The sequence below is a fragment of the Trichosurus vulpecula genome, chromosome 2 (assembly GCF_011100635.1).
Source record: "Trichosurus vulpecula isolate mTriVul1 chromosome 2, mTriVul1.pri, whole genome shotgun sequence".
NCBI lineage: Eukaryota > Metazoa > Chordata > Mammalia > Diprotodontia > Phalangeridae > Trichosurus > Trichosurus vulpecula.
The window spans coordinates 35,082,985-35,109,195 of NC_050574.1; the positions used below are offsets into that span (position 1 = coordinate 35,082,985).

A 26,211-nucleotide genomic window follows, 5' to 3' on the forward strand; every position below is an offset into this window, starting at 1 on the left:
CCCTCTACCACACATATGCTCATAACTGCAACTGCCCCTTGTGCATGATCCCTAGTCAAGCTTACTCATGGGATGAATATTTGTGGGAGTGTGTGCCCTGGGTTTATTGGGCAGGAGTGAGGGGAAAGATGTTCTATTGCAACTTTTCTTGCTATGCCCTTTCCTTAAATGCCTTTGCTTTGAAGTAGTTGAGTTCTGTCAATGACTATAGGAAAAGTAAATGTATCATTGGGGACTTATGAGTGAGACATAGTTTTGAGTGAATTCAGACCTACGGAGTATCTTAAACCTGAGGTAGTGGCTTTTCTGGCGTGGCCCCCACACTTGAGTGGGGGTGAGAGGAAGCAGGTAGAAGTGAAAAAGGGAAAAAGCAAGCAGGTCTAGTCCTCCCACAAGCATTCGTCCTCCCCATAGGCCCAACCTAAATCCCAGTCCGGAGCGGCTTTGGGTCTTCTCAGTAAGGCACTGAGGGCATGCTCACACTCTTCATGGAGAGGTGTCCCTTAGCCAGCCCCAAAGGCCCAGTACTCTCGAAGATTATCATACTGAACAGTCTGCTTCCCTCATCTTCTCCCTTTCTGATACAATACAAAACAGCCTGGTTCTCAGGTTCTCCCTTATCAGGCTACCATGCATCTCTCCAGTCTCATTTCATTGGTCTTTTATACCTTCTCCATTCCAATCAGACTGCCCCCCCCCATTTCCTTCCTCTGCCTACTGCAAAAAAGTGAATGTTTCTTTTTTATATTTAATAATTATTGTATTAGGACCAAAGTTTTTCCCCTTTTCTACTTCCTCATCCAGAAATCAACCAGTATAGGAAATCTCCCTTAAAGATTTACCCAGGCCAAGATCTAATTAGATAGTAAAAGAAATTCTAAGTTTAGGCTAATGAGTATATTCCTGCTTGTTGTATTTGCTTAGATGGGTCCTGGGAAAAGATTGATTCTCCCTATTATCAAGACAGGTGATACAGAAATTTGTGTCTCTTTGACCAAGATTTGAGTGACCTAAGTCACATATCCCAAGACCTTCATTTTAATATAGCCTACACCTGTCTTTGTGTTAAGCAATCCGAGTTGATTGCCACTCTCGGGAACACCTGCTCTTCTAAGGGTGTATAAACTATGATTCCACCACTACTGGGGGGTTTTGGTCTAAGAGGGACAGACAAATGACTATCTTTTTATTAATTACCTGCTGGCCTTATTAATGAAATTATTAAATCACCCAGAAACTATGTCTCTTGAACTTTTTCATCGTCATGCTACCTAGTTCCCCTAACCAGATGCATTCTCTTGACCTCAGCCTCTTGGAATCCCTGGTTTCCTTGAAGACAAAGCTCAGGTGTCACCTCCCACAGAAGATGGCAACTTGTCTTCTCCCTTTGTACTGTTTTGAGTACTTTGCATTTATTTTCTTTGTCCGTGTGATGATGCCTCCCAGGAGAATAGAAGTTTCTTGAAGGCAAAGGTTGTTTCTTTAGGTCTTTGTAGCACCTGTACCTTATATGTTATAGGTGTTTAATGAATGGTTAGCGCATTGAACTGGGCATTGTTCCCAAGGTTCTGTCTGCAGGCCCCATCTTTCTTTACCTTCACTAATTACCATGGCTTCAACCATTGCCTGCATTTACAATGGCCTATAACACTTTGCCACCCAATGCTCTTCAGGCACCTCAAACTCAACTTGTCCAAAGCCAAGCTTGTTAACTTTACCCCCAAGCCTGCTTCTCTTTCTGACGTCACTCACTCTCTCTCTGTGTAGAACCTTCATGCACAATTTCACGGGTTTGAAACTTTATTTTATCTTTATCTCTCTCCCATTCCCTCAACATCTATCATTCCCAAGTCCTGACGATTGTACTTCTGCAGCAGCTTTCACTTCCACCCCTTCTTCTCCACTCTCTCCTTACCACCTTCTCAGTCTATCATAGTTGCACGTAATAAGTACTTAATGACTGCTTGCTGAATACATGAATTGTAACAGTCTCTTAACAGATCTTTCTATCTCCGTTCTTTCTACTGCATCCTTCGTATCACTGTCAGAATCATCTTTATTGTGCATAGAATTGGTTGTGTTACTACTCTGCTTCAAACTCTTCCTTGGCTCCTCATGGCCTACTAAGTCCTTAGTTTGGTTCTTGAGAGTCATCAAAGCTAGCGTGCACACGTGCACACACACAAACACACATGTACACAAACACACACATACATACACATGCGTGCGCGCGCGCGCGCACACACACACACACACACACACATACCCCTTCTGAGCAATATCTCATGTGACTCCCCTTTATGTGACTCTCCCTCAACCTACCCTGCCCTTTCCTGCTGCCTCCCCACACCTGAAATGGCTGGCGTGCTGCTGAATCCTGGCCTACTTTTTAGAGCCCAACTCAAATGCTGTCCCTTTGAGGAAGTCTCCCCTTCTCTCTCTGTCAAAAGGGAGCTCCTTCCTTCCCATCTCTTCCTATAGTACCTTACAAAGTACTTGGGTTCTACAAAAAGTCCATGAGGATAGGAACTAGGTCATAGCTAGGCTTTCTGTCTCCTCCAATGTACATGGTATAGTAGGACTTAGATATCTGTTTGCTGGGCCGAGTTTAATTCAAAGTGTTTTTGATATGTAAAAAAGACATAAAGTTAGGTATTGTCATGTGTCTGTGTGTATACACACACACATATACATACATATGTAAATTTCTAAATAGCAGATTTCTCTTTCCGGCTCTATTCAGGCCAACATTAGCATAAAATTACTGAGGTACAATGGAGACAGTACTGGACTTGGGGTCAGAAAGATCTGAGTTCTAATACTTCCTTTAACATTATTATCTGTGTGAACATGGGCAAGTCACATAACCTCTGTGAGCCACGTTTGTAAAGTGGAGATAGAGTCTGTAGTGCCTACCCTGCAGGATTGATTGCTTAAAGGAGATAATATATAGAAAGCATTTCGGAAGCTTTAAAGTTCTATAGAAATGTCAGTTATTTAATAATAATGATAATATGTCTCAGAGCATCCTTTGTGGTCAGGGAAAGTAAGTCTGAAATTCAGCATATGCTGTGGCTAATCGCCTAAATAAATAGGCTGTCTGTGGGTAGTTTAAAGCTGATTCTCAGATCCTAAAGCCCACCCCTATCCCCTGACGCCATAGACAACCAACCTAGAGCACCATTAAGTAGGTTACTGGGGTGCTGCGTCTGTGGGCTTGGTGATCCTTGGCCTAATTTCCTGGACAAGATTGCAATTTGGACATGAGATATGTTCTCATTTCCTGTGACTAGAGGAAAAAACAGACAAGTAAGACATAGTGATTAACCACAAGAGTTGGGGAGAAGGAGAAAAAATAAAAACAGAGATATAAAAAGACCAAAGAAGAGGGGAGGGATCCGGAGATAAAATAACAGGATCTCTAAAATGTAATTGGCCTGGAAACAAGGTCCATGGTTACTGTGCAACCACAGGTTGGTGAGCCCCGCCTATGTGGCTGGATGGGGATTTCTGAGAATAGGACAAAACCCCATCTTGATAGGGAAGTGATACAGGCAGTGTTGCCCAGCCCAGGTAATTTCTATTTCTTCCCCTGTTGGTTCCCAGGAACCTCTCTTACCGTTATCCATTAACTAGAGTCATGTCTGGTTACCCAGCTGTCTTCCCAGGACCCTAGCCTTTAAAACTCTTGTATTTTCATCTTAAGGGAAGAATCTAACCAGGGCCTCTGCTTACCTGTCATGGTAAGAAGCTGTTTAGTGGAAGTGGGGTCTTCTATCTCAGCTGTCCCAGGAGGGTAGAGACAAAGATTCAGGCTCACCTTCTCAGAGGTCCCAACCTAATCCAGGAGAGATGGTCCCTACCTTTAGGCTGCTACCATTTTGTCACTGACAGTAATAATAGGATCTTCTGTTCGTGGCATGCTTCAGAGTCTTCCATCACACACATACACATGTATATGTAGGCAAGGCCTGAAGATGGTATGATTGCAGGGGAAAGAAACTGTAGTTGGAAAAAAAATGGCTTTGAATTTCACCTCCCACATTTGTTAGGGCTATTCCTAGAACCAGCAAGCTCTGGGACCTCAGGCAAAGGCCTAGAACTGGCCCAGGGCTCCAGGGACTAGACTGAACCTCAGAAGAAGCAAGGCCTCAGGCAGCGGCCTTGACACAAAGCAAACAGAGGGCACATTCCACGTGTGGAATATTTTCTGGAGGCTCTTCATCAGTCTGTGTCTTTGGAATGTCCACTCATTGAAAACACTGCTCCTTCGTCACAGGACCCTAGATGGCAGAGAGTCCCACTAATTTGTACCCATGGCCAGCAAATTTGCCCCTCCTGCTCCCAATGAGTCAGTCTGTCCTTGCTTCTTTCCTCCATTTCCCTGTAGTCTTTCCCCCTTCCATGTATTGTCTCCTTTCCTAGTTGCCCAGCTGGGTGTATGTACTCCAAGGCTCCATCCTGGGCCCTCTTTTGTTCTCTTATTATGTTTTCTTACCTGGTGAATTCAGCTCCCATGAGTTTAATTATCATCTCTGTGTAAATAACTCTCAGACTCTTCCAAGCTCCAGACCTGCATCACCAAATGCCTATTGGATACCTCAGAGTGGATGGCCCATAGACAGAAATTCAGCCTTCCTAAAACAGAACTCATGATCTTTACCTGAAGCTCTCCCCTCTTCCAGACTTCCCTGTTAGTGTCAAAGGCGCCGCTGTCCTTCCAGCCCCCCAGACTCACAGCCTTGCTGTTACCCTCTCTTCCTCACTCTCACTCAGGCCATGTATCCAATCAGCTGATGGGTCTTGTTATTTTCATCTCCATCTCCAATGTCTTCTCCCCACTAACATCACACTACCTCTGGTTCAAGCCCAGGTCTTCCAGACTTCCTGCCCAGGGCTGCATCGACTGTGGCAGGGGTATCAAACAGATAACCCTCAGGAAGATTCCTGTAGACTGTACATTGACTTAGAAAAACATATAGATTTCATCTCTGTTTTATTGTATTTTACTTGTTAAATATTTCCCATTTACACAACAATCTGGTTCAGACCACACTCAGGAGGGTTGTGGGCCACATTTGACCTGGGAATCACATGGTTGACACCTTTGCACTATGGCACAGGGCTAAGTGGATAGAGTCCTGGGTCTGGAGTCAAGAAGATCTGAGTTCAAATCCTGCCTTAGACACTTCGTAGCTATGTGACCCTGGACAAGTCACTTCTCCTCTGTTTGTCTCAGTTTCCTCATCTGTAAAATGGGGGTCGTAACAGCAACTACCTCCCAGAGCTGTGAGGATCAAATGAAATAATATTTGTAAAGCTCTTAGTGCAATGCCTGGCACATAATTGATATGTAACAAATGCTTGTTCCTTCCTCTCTCTTGCTCCCCCTTGGAGTCCTCCTTTACTGTTCCTTCTCCATCACTCTGCATAGCCAGTCAGTTGCCAAGTTTTGCAGATTCCCCTCCGTGAGATCTCAGAATGCAGATGACTCATTCTGTACCTGTATACAAGTACCTGTCTAGTTCAAGCAGTTGTTATTTCTCAATCTATGTAATGAGAGCGAGCCCCACATGTATATGAGGCCTATCCTCATGTGGATCTGAGGATAAACATCTCTAGCTTCTTCTCTGCTGACCCTTCTCCAGGGAAAACGTTCATTCCTGCCAGGTCAATGATTGAGTTCCATCTGACTGCTGATCATTTTGGGGGACTCTAAGGTCTTTACCCAAGGCTTGATTCCTTTCCTACCATTCACCAATTCTACAATGAGCACATAGAGTAAATAGCAAAGAAAACTCATTTATCCAAATCAGTAGCAAATCAGAGAAGGTATTCATAGGAAAATATATGACAGATAATACAGAATAAAGGAGTTCTCTCATTGGAAGTGAGATAACTCAACTCAACCAAAAGAGACTGAACTTGATCTCATCCAAGGGAAAACTCACTGCAGTCTGTAGTGTAGGAAGCTAGAGCTAGGGGTGTGATCGAGACCACTGGGTGGTATCTCTTAAAGCTGGAAGCCAGGAGCCCCTGAAGTGACTTGAGGCTTGAAGAGTCTGGAAGAAGCTTGAGGAAAGCTGGAACTCTTCCTCTCTCACCAACTCCACCCACCCCTCATGGCAGGACAGGCCCAGGCCTTCATCTCTACCAGTAAGGAGAATCCCATACCACTGGGCTTTGGGATGGGGTCACACCTGTAATAGCTTATAATTGGTTTTCCTGTTTCTACTGCTCCCCCTGTCCAAACCATACAGGGGCCAAAATAATCTTCCCAAGACACAGGTCTGACTTTTTTTCTCCCATTGGCTCCCTGTGACCTCTAGGACCAGGAGCCCTAGGACCAGGAGTTTGTGTCATGAACCCCTTGGCCTACAGACCCCTTCTGAGAAAAGTGTTTTTAAATGCATAAAATAAAATACATAGAAAGGAAACCAGTTATATGGAAATAAAAATGTAATTTTTTTCTTCCAAGTTCACTACCACCTGAAATCTATCTGTGGTCTCTTTAGGGGTCTGTGAATCCCAAGCTTTGAGCCCCTGCTCTAGGATAAAATACAAATGCAGCTAGGCATTTAAAACTCTCCACAATCTGGCTGCTGCCTCCATTTCCAGTCTGCCCCCACATTCCCCCACAGCTATTTCCTCTACCACAAAAGAAATGCTTAAGACACAAACAATTCATAAGCAGGCATTAACAAATACACAGAAAACAACAACTTACCACCATCATTACAATCTCCTTGAAAAGTGAAGACACTCTGTGGGATTACAGAACGGATGGTTCAGTTTTACCCATCTCTTCTGTGTCATTTCTGCACCTTGTGGGTCCAGATCTCCTGGTCATCAGAGCATGGCTTCTGACCAATCAGTCGGTAACAATTACCAAGCACCTACTGTGTGCCAGGCACTGTGCCAAGCACTGGCTTGGTCTTCCAGCTGCAACGTCATCCTGGGAGTGGCGAGTCTTCTCTAAGAAAACTTTCCAGCTTTGTTTTCATACTACTGCCCTCACAGATCCTTTGTGTAAGCCAAACTGTGCTGTTAGCATTCCTACAAATGGATACCTCAGGGGTGGGGGACCTGCAGCTTCAAAGCTACATGTGGCCTTCTAGGTCCTCAAGTGCAGCACTTTGACTGAATCCAAACTTGTAGGCAGTCACATGTTCCATGCCCGGAATGCACTCCCTCTTTTCTCCAGCCCTTAGAAACTCAGTCTGCTTCCTCCATGAAACCTTTCCTGATCCTCCCATTTGTTAGTGCTTTCCCTTCTAAATTTTCCTCTTACTGCACTTTTTTGTGTTGCACTCCCATAGTAGTGCCTTGAGGCAAGGAACTGTTTCTTCCTCCTCCCCCTCACCTAGGGTATCAAGGTATTTAATAAATATTTGTTAAATTCAATTATGAATGTACACAGATAGGTTTTCTTTGTAGGTTAAAAAAGATTATATGCAGGAAACTAGATGGCACACTTCAAACAAAGATAAATGTTTCCTGGTTAAAATAATTTTTCACAATCAGAATCCTATTTTATTCAGAAAATCCATATTGCATTTAAATGCTTATTCTGCAAAACATCTAGGTCTTATTTTCCATCCTCCTACGTTTCTTGTTTCTTTGAAAACATTCTTTATTGCCCTTTTGTTTTTCTATCATGTACACTTCCCATAGCCTTCTCACATCCCCCTTCAGAGAGCCATTCTTTATAACAATTCAAAAAAACTAAGCAATATCATCCAAGCCCGATATTATATGTAATGGGCAAGTCACTTCACAGCTGTCTGCCTCAGTTTCCTCACCTGTAGCACCTCCTTCCTAAGGTTCTTGTGAAGAGCAGATGAGATAATATTTGTGAAGTGCTTTGCATACCTTAAAGCACAGTAGGAATGCTAGCTATTACTAGTATTGGGAAAGCTGAAAAATTGTGGTGTGTGAATATAACTGAATGTTAAAATAATAACGAATCAGAATAATTCAGAGAAACTGTGGGAAGATATGTATGAATAAATGGCAGAGCTGAGGAAACAGAAACAGAAGAATAATTAATACAGTGACTCTAATGTAAGTAAAAGCAACCTTGCAAGACCTCAGAGCTGGGAGCAGTACAGTGACCCGAAGTGACTTCATCGGACTAATGGGGAAACTTCCTTCCTCTAGGAAGTGGTGGTGGACTCTGGAGTGCAGAATGAGGCATACCTTCACAGGCATGGCCAGTGTGTTGGTTTGCTTTGCTTAACTGTATTTAACTTGGAAGGGAAGGCTTAGATGGGGAGTGTGGGGTAAGGGAAGGAGTCACTGGGAAGTGATAGCACTTTTTTTTAAAGTACCAATAAAGAAAAGAAAATAGGGCTGCTGAATGACCCTGAGGGTAATGCTCAAAATATCACTATGCTCCTGAATCTGAACATGTCACAATTGAAACTAAAGTTTCTCATAAGAGCAAGAGGTTGGCTGGCCTTTCAAATGTAGTGGACAACCCTTTTCTATTCCAAGTCAATATTCCAAATAAATTCTATTTCGAAGTGATCACAAAATTTACATAATCTCTAAATTTCAGAATTGTAGGAGCTCCCAAAAGGAATCCCCACTACAGCATGCCCAGCAAGTCTGAAGCCTCCCAAAAGGAATCCCCACTACAGCATGCCCAGCAAGTCTGAAGCCTTCAGCCTCTGTCCAAAGATCTCCAGTGAAGGGGAACCCACAAATCATAGCCCAAGACAGCCATCCCACTTTGGAATGGTTCAGATCCATAGGTTCCTTGATCTCCAGCTGGGAGCTACCTCAGAAGCATCTAGACCAACCCTCTTATTTTGTAGCTGAGGAAACTGAGGCCCCAGAAAGAAATGACTGATCCAGACAACTAGGCAGGAAGTGTCTGAGGCAGTTTGGAACCCAGATCTTCTTACTCCAAAGCCAGTACTCTTTCCACTATGCTGAATTGCTTGAAGATTTTTTCATGCATCAAGCCTAAGTTTGCCACTTTACCACTCCCCACTCATTTCTCCCACTTCTATGCCCTGGGGCCAAACAGAAACCTCTAGTCCTTCCTCCATATGACAGGTTAAACATCCCTGGTTCTTTCAGTCAGTCCCTATATAGCATGGATCAAGGCCCTTCACCATTCTGGTTGGCCTCCTGTTGATACTCCACCAGTTTGGCCCCCAGAACTGAATAGAACACTTCTGATGTGGTATGACCCAGGCCAAGCACAGCGAATGATCACCCTTCATTCCCAAAAGCTCAGCCTTGTAATGCATCCTAAGATCGCACTAGCTCTTTCTTCACTTTACTGAAGTAGTCCTGCTTGGAAGCCTCCTGATCGTGTGGAGGTAGCCTTGAGGTCCCAGCTAGCTCTCAAAAGTACTACTAAGTTCTGAAGGCAAGTATAGAATAGACATCGAGTGTCACTTGTCCAAAGACCTGGCTCATTAAGTTAGAAGAGGTCTGGCACCAGGTTGGCTCTAAGGTGACAAACTTTTCAGCCATAACAACTCACAAAGGCCCTAGAGGGGTTGTAGTTTGTGAGGAACTATCTCCATCATAGAAACCTGGATCCTTGAAGTACTAAGTTTCTTTTTTAGGGGAAACTCACCTGTACTTCACATTCATATGTCTTACTGTTGAATGATTGTGGAGTAAGTGAGTAATCTAATCCAAGATGGTGGTCTGGAGTAGGTGAGCTGTAGACAGTGTTTGATAAGGGGCAGAGAGGGTGAAAAGTGCATCCTAGGTTCTAGAGACCATTAGTGTAAAGATGTAGTAAGGTGAATGCATCAGTCTGTGTTCCTGGAATAAAGGGTCCCTTGGGGAAGCTACAGAAGTGAGACTGGTGATGTGGAACAGGGGACAGGGAAGTGGGTGGAGTGGCAATGAAGGTCAGGAAAAAGAGGTGAGATGGAATGTGACTGGCACTGGGGAGCTATGTTAGGTCTTTGAGCAGTTCTTCTCTGGTGTAGACTGACATCCTTTAGAATGCATGCCTTCAATATTTTCTTCTTCCCTCTCTGAGTCAAGTCTATCCTTTCCTCTATTATCTTCCTGTCTAGGGTCTTCTCACTAGGTCCTCCCTCACACTTCCATTCCATTTGTAAATTTAAATGGTTTAACTTGGGTATGATTTTTTCTCCTTTCTCAATTTCACTTTCTCTGAAACTCAGTACTTATGCAGAATCATGGAATTTCATAGCTGGAATCTGAGAACCCACTCCTCTCTCTGTCATGTTACCTATCAAGTCAACTTAAAAAGCATTTGTGCCTGTCACAATGTTAGGGGCTGGGGATTTACAGATAGAAAGAAAACAGCCCCTGCTCTCAAGGAGCTTACTTCTACCTGTGAGGAAACAACATACATATAGATCTAGTCAGAGAAATACAAATACAAATACAAAGTCAGTTCAGTGGGATGCTGGGAGAGAACAGTAACACTTGGTGGGTGGTGGGGAGAGTAAAGGTGTTTCTTGGGATGGACCTTAAAGGGCATCAGGGATTCCAAAAGATGGAAGTGAGGAGAGAGAGCATTCTAGGCATGGGGCACAGTCTGTTCAAAGGCACGGAGGTGGAACATGGAATGTTGGCTACCAGGAAAAGCAAGGAAAATCAGAAACTTTCTTTTCTTACAATTGGGCAGCATATATGGTCAAAAGAGAGCTGGATCCAAATTTAGCTCCATACTTGCAAGGTATGGAGTAGCCCTGGGCAAATGATTAAGCCTCAGTTTCCTCCTCTGTACAATGGGGCTAATAATACCTGTGCTCCCTACCTCATGGGGCAGTTGTGAGGAGAGTGCTCTGAAGACCTGAAGGAACTGTAGAACTGAAATAACTCAGATCTGCCATCCCTCCTAACCTGTCCTCACCTATTCCCATGGTCGGGGAGTAAGTTCAGAGTATGGATGGAGTATTCCCTGCATGCCAAACTGTGGCCTGGACGTTGTGGGAGCTGTAGAGGAAAAAGACACAATTCTCACCTTTAGGAAGTTGCCAGTTTAATAGGACAGACAAGTGGTACATCCTGGGGAGTGACTAAATATATACAAAAAAATAACACCCTCAGTTTGTTAATGGTGGAGTTTCCCATCCTTCTTGCTCCTTTAGGGAGCCTTTCTCCCATGGCTTTTCCTGTGCTCCATCTTGCCTTTGTCTTTTAACTCCTTTCTTTGGGCTTTTTTGTAGCCCTGACTATGCCTACATACTCCCAAACCTGTGGCAGCATTGTGTTCTTCAGAACCCAGTGCCTAAAACTTACTCAGCTCCAGGCCCCAGACCCCAGGCCCCAGTTATTGTATGGGCATCCTGCAGTCCAGCTGGGCTAATACCCTACAGCAGCCTGACATTGTGGAGAAAGCACTAGATTTCAAGTCAGAAAGGTGATGGTTAAAATCCAGCCAAACCTGAGTAACCTGGGTGATTCATTGCGCTTCAGGCGCCTTGCTAAGACAGTTGGAAGCCAGAGATGGGTCACATCTATGTCAGGAGGAAGTTCCCGATCCAAATCTCAAAACGTTCTTGTATATTCATGCTGGTGGGGAGGGTGGGGGAGGCAGAGGGGCAAGAAGGGAACCCTTCCTTAATTGATACGCCTTTCTATTTCTTATTCGTGTTCTTAGAGCCATGTTCCTCTTCAAAAGGAAATTCAGTCAAGAAGTCTAAGAGAGCTCCCGAGAGATTTCTTCAAAAAGAAATGGCCCCCACATTTGAGCCCATGGCTAGCTCATAACGGAAGGATACCCGAGACCATGGCAGGATTGGATTCCTTTGTGCCCCAGCTCCTCTAACCTGTCCAGCCCTGGCCCATACAAACACCAGCAACGGCAACCCCTGGGAGACCTACTCTGTGGTAAAGTCAGAACTTGCCACACCATCCCCTTGGCTCAAACCAGTATCCCCTGTGTCTCCCTCAGCAGTGCCTCGCCCCCAGCACCACAGGAGGGAGGATACTTGATTCCGCAGTGCCTTCAGTCCATTTCCAACTGCCCGGCGAACGGCTGAAGAAGAGAAATAGAAAAGGAGGGGATCAAGGCCAGCATTGAAAGCGCTGAACAGCACAGCATACTTTCGCCAGCTTGGGGTTTTGCCTTCAAAAAACCCTACCACATGGGAGACATTGTAAGGTGCAAAGCAGAGGAGGAAATTGAGAAGAGTCACGACGGCCAGTCCCACAGCTCTCCGCTGTCGCTGGGCTCCCACCTGTGGCTGGCCCAGCATGAGACACACAAAGCGCCAGTAACAGAAGACAGTCACTGCCATGGGCAGGCAGAAGAGGACCAGACAGAGCTCCAGGCGGAAGGAGAGAACCGTCCTCAGCTGCCTCTTATTAAAATTGTCATAGCATTCAAAATGTGTCTCATTCTCACTTGTTTTGTTTTTTGGATCCAAATACTCCACCACGATAACTACGCTGCAGTGTCCAAAAGACAGGATCCAAGCCACCAGAGCAGCAGCTAGTCCATATATGGGACGCCGGGAGAGCTTGTACTGGACCGGGAAGGCCACCCCCAGGTACCTCTCGATGCTGATTGCAGCCAGCAGCCACGTGCTGCAGTAGATGCTGCTGTAGAAGCCAAAGGTAGTGAGAGCACAAACAGCCTTCCCCAGGAGCCAGTGGAACTCAGTGGCAGCCTCAAGGATCTTGAAAGGTAGCATCAAGAGCAGAAGGAGATCCCCCAGTGTGAGGCTGAGCAGGAGGATGTGGATCGGGGCAGGGTGGGGCTGCCGGACCCTGCGGATGAAGGCTCGAAGGGCCACAACGTTGGCAGGGAGGCCGATGAGAAAGGTCACGGTGTAGAAGGCCAGGAGCAAATAGCTTTCTGTCTTTTGGTCCATTCAGCTGGGGTGAAAAGGGGAAAAATTAGGAGGAACGCCCTTCAGCCTGGGTCACCCCGTCTCCCATCCAGTCTCCCCTCTTAGGATTCTAGCCACCTTCTCGCCTCCCAGGAATCTCTCTGTCAGCACTACCTGCTCACACCACCTGTCAGTGCCCCACAGAGTAATTATTGACTTTGCCCCAGGCGGGATATTAAGCTCCAGTTATTACATTTACTATCATGTATCTCTGGGGGAGACCAACATCTAGCTTCTAAAGGACATTCTCTCTTTGTCTCCCACAGCTTTCCCAATCCCATCTGACAGTGCAGGAAGGGGCTCTTGCCATGTTCCACTTAGAGAAATGAAGGAATCTCCACTCAAAATGGAGATTGGACAGGTATTATGTGAAGCCAGAAATCCTGCAAGCAGACTCTGGCTTTCCCCTGCAAACCCTGCTTTGTTCCTAGGCCTCAGCAGGGAGACCTGGGCTTTGCCCCCAGATGTCTGGGGCACTGACTGCAGTTTGTAGTCTTCACTCTTCTCAAAACAACAGAATTTAGCTCCTAGCTAACAAGAATAATTGGCAGGCTGGGCTAAACTGCTCTGCTTTCCTACTCTGTTCCCAACTATCCCCTTACTTAGGGGGCCTATTTCATAACCCTTACCCCGGGGGTGGTTTGTGGTACTTGCTCCAGGTCTCCAAATTCCTAGTTTTGGTTTTGGCCCTAGAGTATCCAGCCCTCCCGGCCCATGTCTCCACCTCACACCCTGCCCCCTTTGTAGAAAGCAGATTTTTTTTCTCATCTCATTTGTATCTTATCTTATTTCTGTGTTTAAGTTATGTATAAGGGAAGCTGGTCACAAACTCGATAGGCTTGTGAATGAGAAGGAGCAAATGAGGCAGGAAGGGATGAAGGTAGCACCAGTCCAAATGTTCTCCCCCAGAACATTTCATATTTCATTAAAGGAGTGCACACATGCCATAACTGAGACAGAACAGTTTTGATTACTGCCTCTGCTTCTAATTAGGAACCACTTAGGCTTTTTTGGTACCCAAACTAACTGCCCAGTCCAACATCACCTTTAATCTCTCCCCTCTTATGGGTCTCTCCCAGTAACTTCTGTAGGCCTGATCCTTCCTTCCATGGGTTTCCCTGCTAAGCTCTCCCCTGCCTCCAAGCCTCATCCCTATGTCTCATCTTCAGCAGCATCCCCTGACATGACCACACCTTCAACTATCATCCCAGCATCCCATTTCCAAGAGCACAAGCAATAGGAACCTGATTGCTTTGTCTTATCCTGATGTCAGATGGATGGCTTCTGGAGTCAGCCTCAAGTAGAAGTCTTCAGTCTTCTGGGTAAAGGCACAGAATTTTAGGTGCTGCTACCATTGGTTTCATGCAGGAGAAAAAGGCAAGGAAGCTAGCTGGCTGAGGGCTTTTATACCAAGATAAGTCACATGGTCAGAGAGAGGAAGGTCAGTAGTTGAGCTGTCTTCTCTGAGAACCCCAAGCCAAGTTCTCATACTTCTAACCTCAGTTCTCGCAATAGCCCTGTGAGATAGAAATTATTATCCTCTTTTTACAGATGATAAAACTGAGGTTAGCAAAGGTTAAGTACAGGTTTGTACAGGGTCACACAGCTAGTAAGTATCCAAGGAAGAATTTGAACTCAGGTCCTCCTGACTCCAAGTCTAACGTTCTATCATGCTAATGGAATTACAGATGCTTCAAGTGCTCACCATTGAGAAAAATGCCGAAAGACTTGGGAAACAAATGCTCCTCTTCTCTCTTTGAAAATTTTCTAAAGATATCCTACATGCATGTTTTATTACCTCTTAGAAAGGTAGCTCTATTCCTATCCCTTCACCATCCCTAGCCTTTATTTTCCTCTCACAGGTGGTTCCAATCCACTCCTGTGTACCCATGTTACCTTTTCATTATGGTTTCCTTTCCAAGATTTGTAGGAGCAGCTTATTCCTAACCACTCTAAAAATTCTTGAAAGTTATGGATCATAGTTTTTTAGATCTGGACCTTGGAGGTGATCAGCCCCATGGAACAGACAACATAATCCATGGCCTAAGGACTCCATGCTCCAGCCTCACATGGACTGGGTTAGATCTGGGGCTGACCCAAAACTTTATTCTCTCTTTATTCATTATGCCCCCCACATAGTATTTACTGATTATAGCGCATGTCTTCAGTTTTCTAAATGGGAATAACAGTGTTCCCAGCTTCTGTATAAGCACTCAAGGTAACATGCATAGCAGGTAGAGGACAACACTCTACACACACACACACACACACACACACACACACACACACTAAAAAAAAGCAAAAATTGCAAAAGGTCTTCAGAAATGTATAAACAGATACAAAAATATATGAAACACTTAGAGTAGTTCATAAGCAATAAACACAATTATCTTCTGTCTTTCTGGTAGGTCTCAACTTTTCCACCAGGGCCCTAGAAACCTTAAAGGTATTGTCACCAAAAATGGAATGAAACTTGAGGTTGCCAGTGGGACAGCAGCCACAGGGTCCTACAAAGTTTCTCCCAAACTCATAGTGCCACCCTGTGGTTTGAACTTCCCCAGAAGGCAAACATTTGGGGACCTACTGGACAGGTGAGCCTGTACTGTCTAAATGACTAATGATAATAGTGTGAAGAAAAGTAGAGATCTTCTGTTCTACCATGTTGTAGATTTTGCCTCTTATTAATCCTCCAGCTATGGGGCCCGTGAACAGTCTTCTTGTTCTGGGAGGCATTCTGCTTAGGAATGTCCTTCCTTTCTCTAAAAGACCAGATCCCCAAACTCTCAAACTTGGAGTTTCTCAAGAGATAACTTCTCAGATTGGTACTGCCCAAGAAATCTCCCTTTTATGACTAAAAGACTAGGTGATGAGACCACTGTGACTAGGAAATCAGAATCCCACCTCCTCCATAGAAGAGATGGCTGTAAGTGCCCCCTTTCCCAGGATATAAGTCCACTTTTGGTTCTGCTGCCATATCAGGATCTTGAAGACAAGGAGAAAAGGAACCCCAAAGGGCTGATCAGTTCTGCGACTCACTTTTTTTGATTAGCCAATCAACAAGGATCTATTAAATACTTAGCACAGTGCCTGGTATATGTTAAATACTTTATCAATGCTTATTGAATTGATGAAATATCTAGTATTCCTAGGCAGTGGGGACACACAAAGAAAAAAAAGTCCCTGCCCTCAAAAAGCTTATATTTTATTGAGGGAAGAGCATACATGCTTATATAAGTTAATACAAAATACAAGGGAATTTGTTTGGGTGGGAGGTGGAGGGAGGGGCAGGAAAGGCCTTGAACTGATCTTGGAAAGGTTCTAAGAGGGATTCTAAGAGGTGGAAATAAGGACAGAGAGCATTGTAAGTAAGGGGACAGCAGGTCCAAAGACCCGGAGGAGGGAGATGAAGCACCATATGTATGAGATAATTAGGGGTATGCTGGCAAATGTTTAACAACCAGCTCTCCACAAATTCATGGAACTTAAAAAAAAGTTTAGTTTTCATTATTAACAAACATTTTATCCATCATGTCCTTAGGTCTAAACAATCATCAAAGCAATAAATTAAGCTGAAATTTGTAGCATTTGCTGATTTCTGAGGTGTAAACGTGTACATTGAAAATTTAAGTCCACTTTTCTGAGGCAACACAAGCTGACTCTGACATACCCCTGCATGTAAGGAATGGCTAGAAGGTCAGTTTAACTGGACCACAGAATGGATGGAGAAACTAATGTATAATGAAATTCAAAAAGTAGGTTAATGGCAAGATTGTACAGAGTTTTAAATGCCAAACAGGAGTTTGTATTTAACCCTAGAGGTGATCAGGAGTCACTGAAGTTTGTTGCATAGTGGAGTGTTGTAGGAATACTGATTTGGTAACTTATGGGACAACATGAAGGGATGGATGGTTCCTTCCACAAGAGTCCAAGCCAACTCACTCATTTTGGGGGCAGACACAGTCCCTGAAACCCACGGTGCTGAAGGATCACTCCAAAATAACAAATATAACCAGTGTCCCTTGGGGTGGCCACAGTCACCATGACTCATTCAGGGGCTGTCTTTTGTTCTCAGCAAGGTGCCAGTGTCACCCTGTGGGGTGAAGCGTGGCCATCCAAGAGTCTAAGCAAACACATTTACTGTCCAATAAACTCACCAGAATGATCAGGGAATGGCCCCTGACCCCACAATATCTGTGAGAAATGGTGACGATCATTGACATAGAGCCCTTTCTAGGTTGCAAAGCATCGAGTATATCTCAAAGGATCGGGTATCTCATCCAGTTGGTCATTTCATTCACTAATGTAGATTGCAGCCCTTCCACGCCTGTCCATCTTGTGCCAGTCTTGGTCCATGTTCTCCTCTAAAACTGTCCCTCACTTTCTCCCCAAACCACAGGAGGGCCAGTAGAACATTCTGGTTAAGAAAGGTTAGGAAGGGTCAGAGGCAGGATTGGAAGTCTAAGCCTAGCACTCTGGCCATGCTCCCCAGCCAGGGGAAATGCTCCCCAGCTCCATAGGTTTTTCTGGGATGGAGGCATCTTATTTTCCAGCCCTTCATTCTCTTCAGCTACTATCCTTTAAGAGTCAGCATGCAGGTGTGAGAAGACTCTGAGATAGACAACTTGGGTTTGCCTCCCCATTCTGCTGGTCACTATCTCTGTCGTCTGGGGTATGTTACTAAGCTTCCACACCTATCCAGTGAAGCACTTGGACCAACTACATACATGGCTGGGGTCCCCTCCCATCCGAAATCTGTAATTCTTCTCCCAATATTGACACGTTGTGGATAAATGGGAATTCATTCCCTCATCGACAAGGATTTCTAAAGTATGGAACCATGTGCTAGGGAATGAAAAAAGAGACCATTTTCTGTTGCTTTCCATCATGCTTATGGAATCACTTAGCTTTTAGGATCTTTACGTAAATACTAATGAGGACCAAGGTGTAACTGGAATACTTACCAGAAGTATCTGCTAGGTAAGGGTTCAAAATCTGGGCTCCCGATGTCACTCTTTCTTCCCGGCTGATTTCTTCCTCTTTATCCCTTCATCAGCCTCACTTTCCCAGGGTCTCAAAAGAAGACCCCTGACTCTGTAGGTCCTCAGCCCATCCCCCAAGGCTCAGCACAAGCTGAGATCATATGAAATATCCAAAGAAAGGTTGAGGCCAGGAGAGAGAAAGCTGACCAACCAAGCCGAGGCCCTCCAGGTCCATCATTCTTTCCACTGCCCCACTTTGTGGCCTCCTTCACGTGTTGCTGTAGCAGTCAGAGCCAATGAGGGCACAGCCTTGTCTCGGACAAGGACCAATGGAAGTCACCTGTGGCCTCAAATCCTTCAGAGAGTTAGCAGCAAGAAGTTCACCAATGGGAAGCTGAGCAGGAGGCAGTGGGTGGGAGCAGGAAGACCCAAAGGGCCAGGAGCTTCTCAGGGGCACCAGGAGGAAAGACAAGACAGATTAAAAAGTCAAGGGAAGTGATAGTCTGTGAGGTCATTCCATTTGGGGAGAAAGGGATGGAGTCAGGACACTCCCCTTAACCCAGACCCTTTTGTCCCTTAGACCTGTCATTTAGTTGTTTTCAGTGTGTCCAACTCTTTGTGACCTCATTTGGGGTTTTCTTGGCAAAGATACTGGAGTGGCTTACCATTTCCAGATGAGGAAACTGAAGCAAACAGGGTTAAATGACTTGCCCAGGGTCACACAGTTGGTAAGCATCTGAGGCCATATTTGAACTTGGGAAGATAGGTCTTCCTGACTCCAGGCCTAGTGCCTCTATCCATCACACCACCTGGCTGCCTCCTTGGAGCTGAGGTGTCTCTAGTTCTCCATATCAATATCATTGAGAACAGTTATTGACTCTGCTTTGAGCTAAATTCTAAGCTCTAGATACTAGATGGACCATTACATATCTCTGGGGAGAATAACTAGAGAAAACTTCCTCTGACCCCCATATCCTTCCCTCTTCTAATAGATAGTGGCAGGAAATGACTCTTGTAGAATTTCTTAACTTCAGAAATTTCCCTCCAAGTACTCTGGAGGGGTAGAAAGAAAACAATGACTTGCATGAGGTGGAATCTATTTGTTCATCCAAGACTCTTAAAATCTTTTTTCATTTGCAAGACCCTGGCATTTTCCCCACTCCCTCTTCCCAGTCTCCTGACTCTGACACAGACTGTGAACCTGGTTATGCTTGAGGGAAGGGAGGGAGAGCCAGCAAAACCATGTCATCCAGGTTAAGCCTCCCCTCTTCCCTTCCTCCACATAGATCCCAACTTGTTTCAGCATTTATTAGTTAGAGGCTAGGATTGCTGGTAGCTAATGACATTTCTCTTCTCAATAGGAAATTATCTGATCTCTTTGGTACTCCAACTCCAGCCACTTACTTCCCTCCAGTCTCCGATGAAGAGGTGGTTCCTGCCAAGGCCAAGGCCAATCCCTCTACTTGCTCTCTGGACGTCTTCTCATTCAGTCTCTTCTGGGAGCTTGCCCCTTAGACCCCTTTCTTACCTTCAGTCTCTTTTTATCTGCCACCTTCTCCTCTGATGCCTGCAAACGTGCCCAGATCTCCCACATCCTTAGAAATAGCCTTCACTTAACTTTAACGTCCCCTCAAGTTATGGCTCCATATCTCTCCCTTTCCAAGCCAAAACCCTAAAAAAAGCTGCCTACATGGCAGTCCCTTTCCTTAAATTTTCCACACCTCACAATCTGACTTCTCCCCATCACTTACAGAGACGTCTTTCGGGGTTGCCAAAGCTGCCTTCTATTCCCTGTGCCTAGCATACTGTAGGCATTTGATAAATCCTTGTTAAATTGAATTGAGATGTGCTGATACTCCCACCCTTTCCCCAGACTTACCACTCACCCTGAGCTTTACAATTCAGACCAACAGTGCCCTTTTCAGTGGTCATTTTCCTCCCATACTGTTTCTTTCCTAACTCTTGCTGGCAGAGATTCCACATAAATCAATCAAGCATTTATTAAGCTCCTACGTATCAATTATGTATTAGTTTCAAGACATCACACTTGCATAGGTTCTGGATAATGGACAATGTTTTTGAGCATTCCCCATCACCAGTGGAGTAAAGCAAGGCCGTGTGCTTGCTCCCATACTTTTTAGTGAGATGTTTTCAACAATACTATGAGAAGCCTTCAGTGAAGATGAGAACAACATCAAGGTCAGCTACTGCACTGATGGTAAATTATTTAACTTGAAAGGCTACAAGCCAAGACTAAAGTGGACAGAGAGTTGGCGCATGATTTTTTTGTTCACAGATGACTAGGCACTGAATGCAGCCTCTGAAGCTGAGCTGCAACAAAGTATGGATAGATTTTGTGCTATTTTGGCCTAACAATTAACAACAAGAAAACAGAGGTTTTCCACCAGCCAGTGCTACAACATCCATACGTGGAACCACCAGTTACAGCAAATGGAGAAGTTTTGAATGCTGTGGAGAAGTTCACTTACCTTGGTAGCATACTTTCCAGGGATGTACACATTGGCAATGAGGTTGGCACATGCATTGTCAGAGCTAGCTCAGTGTTTGGGAGGCTCCGAAGGAAAGAATGGGAGAGAAGAGATATTAGACTGACTACCAAACTGAAGGTCTACAGAGCTGTGGTGCTGACCTCATTGTTGTGGGCCTATGAAACCTGGACAGTCCACAAGCGCCATGCCAGGAAACCGAACCGCTTCCGTTTGAATTGTCTTAGGAAGACTCTGAAGATCGCCTGGCAGGATAAGGTACCAGACACTGAGGTCCTTACTGGAACTAAACTGCCAGGCATTCAAACTGTACTGCAGAGAGCGAGACTCCGATGAGCTGGCCCCATTGTCCAAATGCAAAACATATGTTTGCCTAAGACTATTTTATGGAGAACTCACACAAGGCAGACATTCACGTGGTGGTCAGAAGAAGGGATACAAGGATCTGTTAAAGTCTCCGAAGAACTCTGGAACTGATTCTGAGACACAGGAGACACTGGCACAGGACAATTGTAGCAGAGGTTTAGAGCCATCTCTGCGCCAAACGTTCATATGGGCTGTTTGTGCCCGGCCTGTGGCAGAGCCTGCCCAGCCACAGTCAGACACTCTGTACCTTGACCCAAGCATGGTGATGTCGTTTTGGTCCTCTTGTGGCACAAAGGGTAACAGCAGCAACTGCGTCCCAGGCCCAGGCTAGGTGCTGGGGATTTGTTTTTGCTGCTCTTTGTTTTATTGTCTCCAACTGCGACCCCCTTCGGGGTTTTCTTGGCAGAAATACAGGAGTAGTTTGCCATTGTCTTCTCCCGGTTACTTTACAGATGAGGAAACTGAGGCAAACAGGGTGAAATGATTTGCCCACGGTCACTCAGCTAGGAAGTGTCTGAGGCCAGATGAGACAAGTCTTCTTGACTCCAGGCATGGCACTCTATGCACTATGGCGCCACCTAGCTGCCGGGCTGGGGATACAAAGCCAAAAACAAAGCATTCCCTGCCTTAGAGGACTGTGAATATTCTCTCTCTCTCTCTCTCTCTCTCTCTCTCTCTCTCTCTCTCTCTCTCTCTCTCTCTCCCCCCAACATAGATACAGTAAAAAACAAAATACATACACATAAGGAGGAGAAACCCTCCTGTCTAGATGGGCCAGGGAGGGCCTCATAGCGGCCCTGGCATGAGGTGTGCTTTAAAGAGGTAGAGGGGAGAATGGTGTTCATGGATGGGGGGGGGGGGAGTCGAGCAGATTGGAGGGAGGGAGGCCATGTGGTACTATGGAAAATGCGCTGCCTTGGACTCAGAGGAGTTGGGTTCAAATACCACTTTCAGTGCTTACCTTCTCTTGATCCTTGAGCCAAGCCAGTTAGCCTCGTCTGGCCTCAGTTTTCTCATTTGTAAAGTGAAGTGGTTTCTGAGGTCCAGCCCTTTGTTCTATCTTTGCTCAGAACCTAGTGGTTTTACCGTCTGTCCCTTCACTCCCACCACCACCCCTAAACTCAAACCTCTTACATAAATTGAGAAAGAAGGAAGAAACACATAATTCTTGGTTATTCTCTCCACCAAGTTTATTTGTTTAATTTAGCTTTTATGATTTTACATAAATGTTAATGAAGATCTTGATTTCATTAGAGAAGCAGAAACTCACTGAAAAAAACATGCCGGGGGCCCAGGTTCTCTCCCACATCGCTGGAGGCCACAGGGCCACCAGGAGGGAAGGGGCAGCACTGCCTATACAAAGCTGACCCTCCACCCCAGTCAGTGGCAAACTCCAGGACACTGAACAGTTTTCCAGGCTGTTGTTCTTGTCCTTTTATACCCCCCACGAAAGGCACAAAAGCACCCTACTAATCATTCCATCCTGCCCCCTCCCAGAAATGGAGGGAAACAATGGATATCTGCCACAAGTGGGAACTAAGAAAAAGATTCCTTTGAAAGCTGGCTATGTCTGACCCCCTCAGATCAACACATCTTTGGCTGGTCTGTGCCAAGTTATTCTTAAATTTGTGGAAAAATTGTATTCCCAAGTGGGCTCCTCCCTGCAAAGTTCCCATCTCCCACCCACTTTACTTTATCCCATCCTCACCCGTCTAGCCCCCAGAGACTTTGTAAGTCAGCAGTGCCTCCCTTCTCCAGGGAGCTTAGCTTGCCCTCTGATCCCCAGTGTTCACTCCCACTCCATGGCCTTGGTTCCATGTTCCCTGTTCTAACTGTTGGACAGTTCCTTCTCCTGTCTTTGTATTCCTGACCCATTTTTTCTCCAAAGACCTGTAGCCTCCATCAGACTCCTGAACAACCTGTGGAAGTCCCTCTGGAAACCAGATGATGAGAAGTAGAAGACAAGGGGGTCAACACAGGCGTTCAGGGTGCTGAGCAGCAGCACATACCCGCGCCATGTTGGACTCTTGCCCTGGATATACCCGACGATGTGGGATGCATTGAACGGGCCAAAGCAGAGGAGGAAATTGAGCATCGTTGCCCCTAGCAGGCCTGCCACCCTTTTCCTCCTCTTCCAACTGCTCCCCTTGCTCAGGATCCACACCATTTGACCATAGCAGTAGCTGGCAAGAACCAAGGGGACTCCAAAGAGAACCAGTGCCATCTCAAACCTGACAGGCAGCACGATAGCCAACTGGTTATCACTAAAATCCAGGTAGCAGGTGTTGTTGGTTTGTTGCTTTTGGAAAGCTTCCCCCGAATATTCAGTAACATAGATTACACTGCAGTGGGCACCTGCCAATAGCCAACAGCCGACACCGACCAAGACAGCCTGGACAATTCTTGGCTGAGTCTTGTACCACAGAGGGTAGGCCACCCCCAGGAATCGTTCCACACTCACAGCTGCAAGGGTGAGGGAAGTAAGGTAGATGGTAGTGAAGAAAAGGAAGTTTGAGAAGGGGCATAAGATGAAGGGCAGAGGCCAGTACATGCTGCTCGCTGCCTCTACCATCCGGAAGGGCAGGAAGACTAGGAACAGCAGGTCAGAGATGGTCAGGTTGAGCAGAAGAATGTCCACAGCCACAGGGCGATGCTTCAGTCTACCCACAAAGATAATCAGGGCCACCAGGTTGAGGGGCAGGCCAGTGAGAAAGGTGAAGAGGTAGACAGAGAAGTATAACCAGTGGCTGCCAGGGAAAAAGTCTTCGACTGCGCTCTTGTCCATGGTGGTTTCTGGTGGGGAAGGAAAGAAAAGGATTCAGAGTGGAAAAGCCTTCTGGGTAGCAGATAGAATGCTGGACTTGGAATTAGGAAGAGCTGTGTGACCATGGACCCAACCTCTCTGGTTTCCTCACCTGTAAAAGGAAGGGAAAAGACTCCCAAGTCCTTTCCAGCTTTAAACCTATGATCCTACAGTGCTGTGTTCTTCTTTGGCTTCCTAGTCCGTCATCCCCCTCCCTACCCTCATGCTCCCTTCACTAGCCTGGTAAACTGTCTCTGTGGAAACTTTCTTTTCTCTCCTCTCCTCCAAGGCATCAGAAGGTAATTTCTTTTTTCTTGGCCCCTTCTCTCCTTCCCCTGACCCTTAGTCCTCACAGCCGTCCAGGCCTGTCCCTCCTCCAGGGGCTCCCCAAGCGCTCCCCTACTCACCTCAGCCCCAGCCTGTGCCTTTCCCACATCTGAGTGTCCCCTCCCTTCTCTAGGACTGTCAGAGCAGGCAGGGCTCTTAACTACTTATCTCCTGGGCACCATAAACACTGAGCAGTGAGGTCACTGTTCAGTGGCAACACAAGAGATACTATCATCTCTTATACCAAGGAAATATGGAAATATGCAAACAGGCAGTCAAATTTTATAGCTCAAGTCTGAACCATCCCGAGGAGGGTGGCGCAAATGGACTGTCTCTCCCAGGCGACAATTTTCAGAGGCTTGGGTCACAGATGCTCCCACCTGATTCTTGAAAAGAGCAGAAAGCTTCGGACTTGTCCGTTGTGTTCAGGTCCCGCTGCTCTCCAAGAGTATTTCCCCTTGTCTTAGGGGGTTATCTCCCCTTTTCTCCTTGGGGTATCTTGCTCTGCTTCTACCCTCTGGTGGCCACATGAGAGGACACCCTGACCAGTGTATTTTCTCCTGGTTTCTCCTTTCTCTAACAGAAGGCTTTCTCCAGTGATACCCATCCCCTCTCACCTTCCAATTTACACCTGGAGTTCACATTCCCAAGTCCTTCCTTAGGGTAGGGGCTGTTGGGGCATGATAGCTAACTTTGTATTTGAGGGGCTGTCATGTGAAAGAGGGTGGATACTTGTTCCCCTTGGCTCCTCCAGGAGCTAGGGGTGGAGGAGACAAAGAGGCAGACTTAGATTTAACAAAAGGAGAAAGAAGCTTGTTAGCATTTAAAGCTGTTTTGAGTCTAGAGTGAGAGCCTGAAAAGGTAAGGAGCCCTCCCCCCCACCCCAGCTCTGGAGGCTGGATGGTGTGTTGGGGATGTCAGAGCTGATGCCCATTCAGGACCCCTCAGAGGCTCTGTCATGCTGCACCTTCTCCTCATCCCCTTCTCATTCTACCCCCAAAGGATTTTATTTCATGTCTGAGGTTGATAATAAAGGACTGTGGAGTCACTGGTCTCAAGGGGCAGGGGGAGCAAGTTACCTCTTTCCATGCCAGGCTCCGCTCCTGCTTGTCCTCCATGATTTGAAAGCAGGCTGATGCTTACTCTCCCGTGGGACAGACAGAGAATGGCCAGCGAGTGAGTCCCCTTGAGACTGAGCTGTGGCCCCTTCTGGCCTGGCACCTCAGGACCTGGGGGCCCCCTCTTGCCTTGAGGAGATGCCCAGGACCCTTTCTGCCCAGAGGCTGCTATTTCTGGGCTGCCCCAACTTGAGTCCCTACAGTACCATGCCTCTGGCCAGGCTTGTTCCCCAAGTACCCGGATACCAGTGGGTTGAGCACACAGCTCCAGGATCCCATGATCAGCCCAAGCTTCCTCCAATGGTTCCCAGCCTCTGGTTTCACAAAGTTGGCCACATGGGAAGCATTGTAAGGCCCCAGGCAGAGTAGCAGAGTGAGCAGTGCCCCTCCGGCCACACGGGCAGCTCTGAGCTTCCGACTCCGGCTCAGGCCTGAGTGGGCCAGGGCCCGCAGACAGCCCATGTAGCAGAAGGTAGTGATGACCAAAGGAAGGAAGAAGAGCAGAAGGGAAATGCTGAAACGAGCAGGGCCAGCCCATATCGGATCCCAGGCTTCCAGACAGATGGGGGAGCCATTGATTGGAATGGTCATTCCCAGGAAATTCGTGTTGTTCTTCTCCTGGCTTTCCTGACTTTCCAGTCCAAACACCAGCCCCAAGTGGAAAAGGACCAACCCCCAGATCCCTACACAAACACCCCAGGAATAACAGGGCCTCCGTACAGCTTGGTATCCCAATGGGAAGGCCGCTCCAAGGTAGCGGCCAACACTGAGGGCGGCCAGAAGGATACCCCCAGCATAAAGTGGGACAAAATGTATCAAGGCAAAGGCTGGGCAAAGTGAGGCTGGGAGAGGCCAGGCTCCCCCTGCCAGGGCTTCAGCTGCCTTCAGGGGTAGAGAGGTGGTCAGCAGCAGATCAGAACAAGCCAGATGGAGGATGTAGACGAGACTTGGGGTAAGGCGGAGCCGTGCATGAGACACAGCCTCACTGAGGAGCATGATATTGAGGGGAAGGCCCAGGATAAAAGCAGCAGCATAGAGGGCGAAGGAAAGCTGTGGTGGGATGTCCATGGCGCCGAGAACCAGGAGAACAGGGTCCTGGGGGCCTCGCCTCCACCAGCCCTTCTTGTGTGACCTGGGGAATCACGCACACCCTCTGGGCCTTAGCTTCTGGTCTTGAAAATGAAGAGAACAATCCATATTTCAGGATTAAATGGACCCACAGAATTCCAAGTCAAAGTACGGTAGAAGTACAAAGTATAATTATTTCTT

General features: G+C 46.3%; 4 protein-coding genes across 4 annotated transcripts in view; 1 reads left to right on the forward strand and 3 right to left on the reverse strand.

The window, feature by feature from the left end:
- Positions 1-26,211, forward strand: part of LOC118839020 (zinc finger protein 850-like) — a 902,460-nt gene that overhangs the window by 611,723 nt on the left and 264,526 nt on the right. The window lies entirely within an intron of this gene.
- On the reverse strand, positions 11,829-12,824 carry FFAR2 (free fatty acid receptor 2). Its single transcript, XM_036747305.1, has one exon. The coding sequence runs from the start codon at positions 12,822-12,824 to the stop codon at positions 11,829-11,831; it is 996 nt and encodes a 331-aa protein (XP_036603200.1).
- On the reverse strand, positions 22,523-23,482 carry LOC118839061 (free fatty acid receptor 3-like). The gene has a single exon (XM_036746481.1). The coding sequence runs from the start codon at positions 23,477-23,479 to the stop codon at positions 22,523-22,525; it is 957 nt and encodes a 318-aa protein (XP_036602376.1). The 5' UTR covers positions 23,480-23,482.
- On the reverse strand, positions 25,111-26,139 carry FFAR1 (free fatty acid receptor 1). Its single transcript, XM_036746455.1, has one exon. The coding sequence runs from the start codon at positions 26,008-26,010 to the stop codon at positions 25,111-25,113; it is 900 nt and encodes a 299-aa protein (XP_036602350.1). The 5' UTR covers positions 26,011-26,139.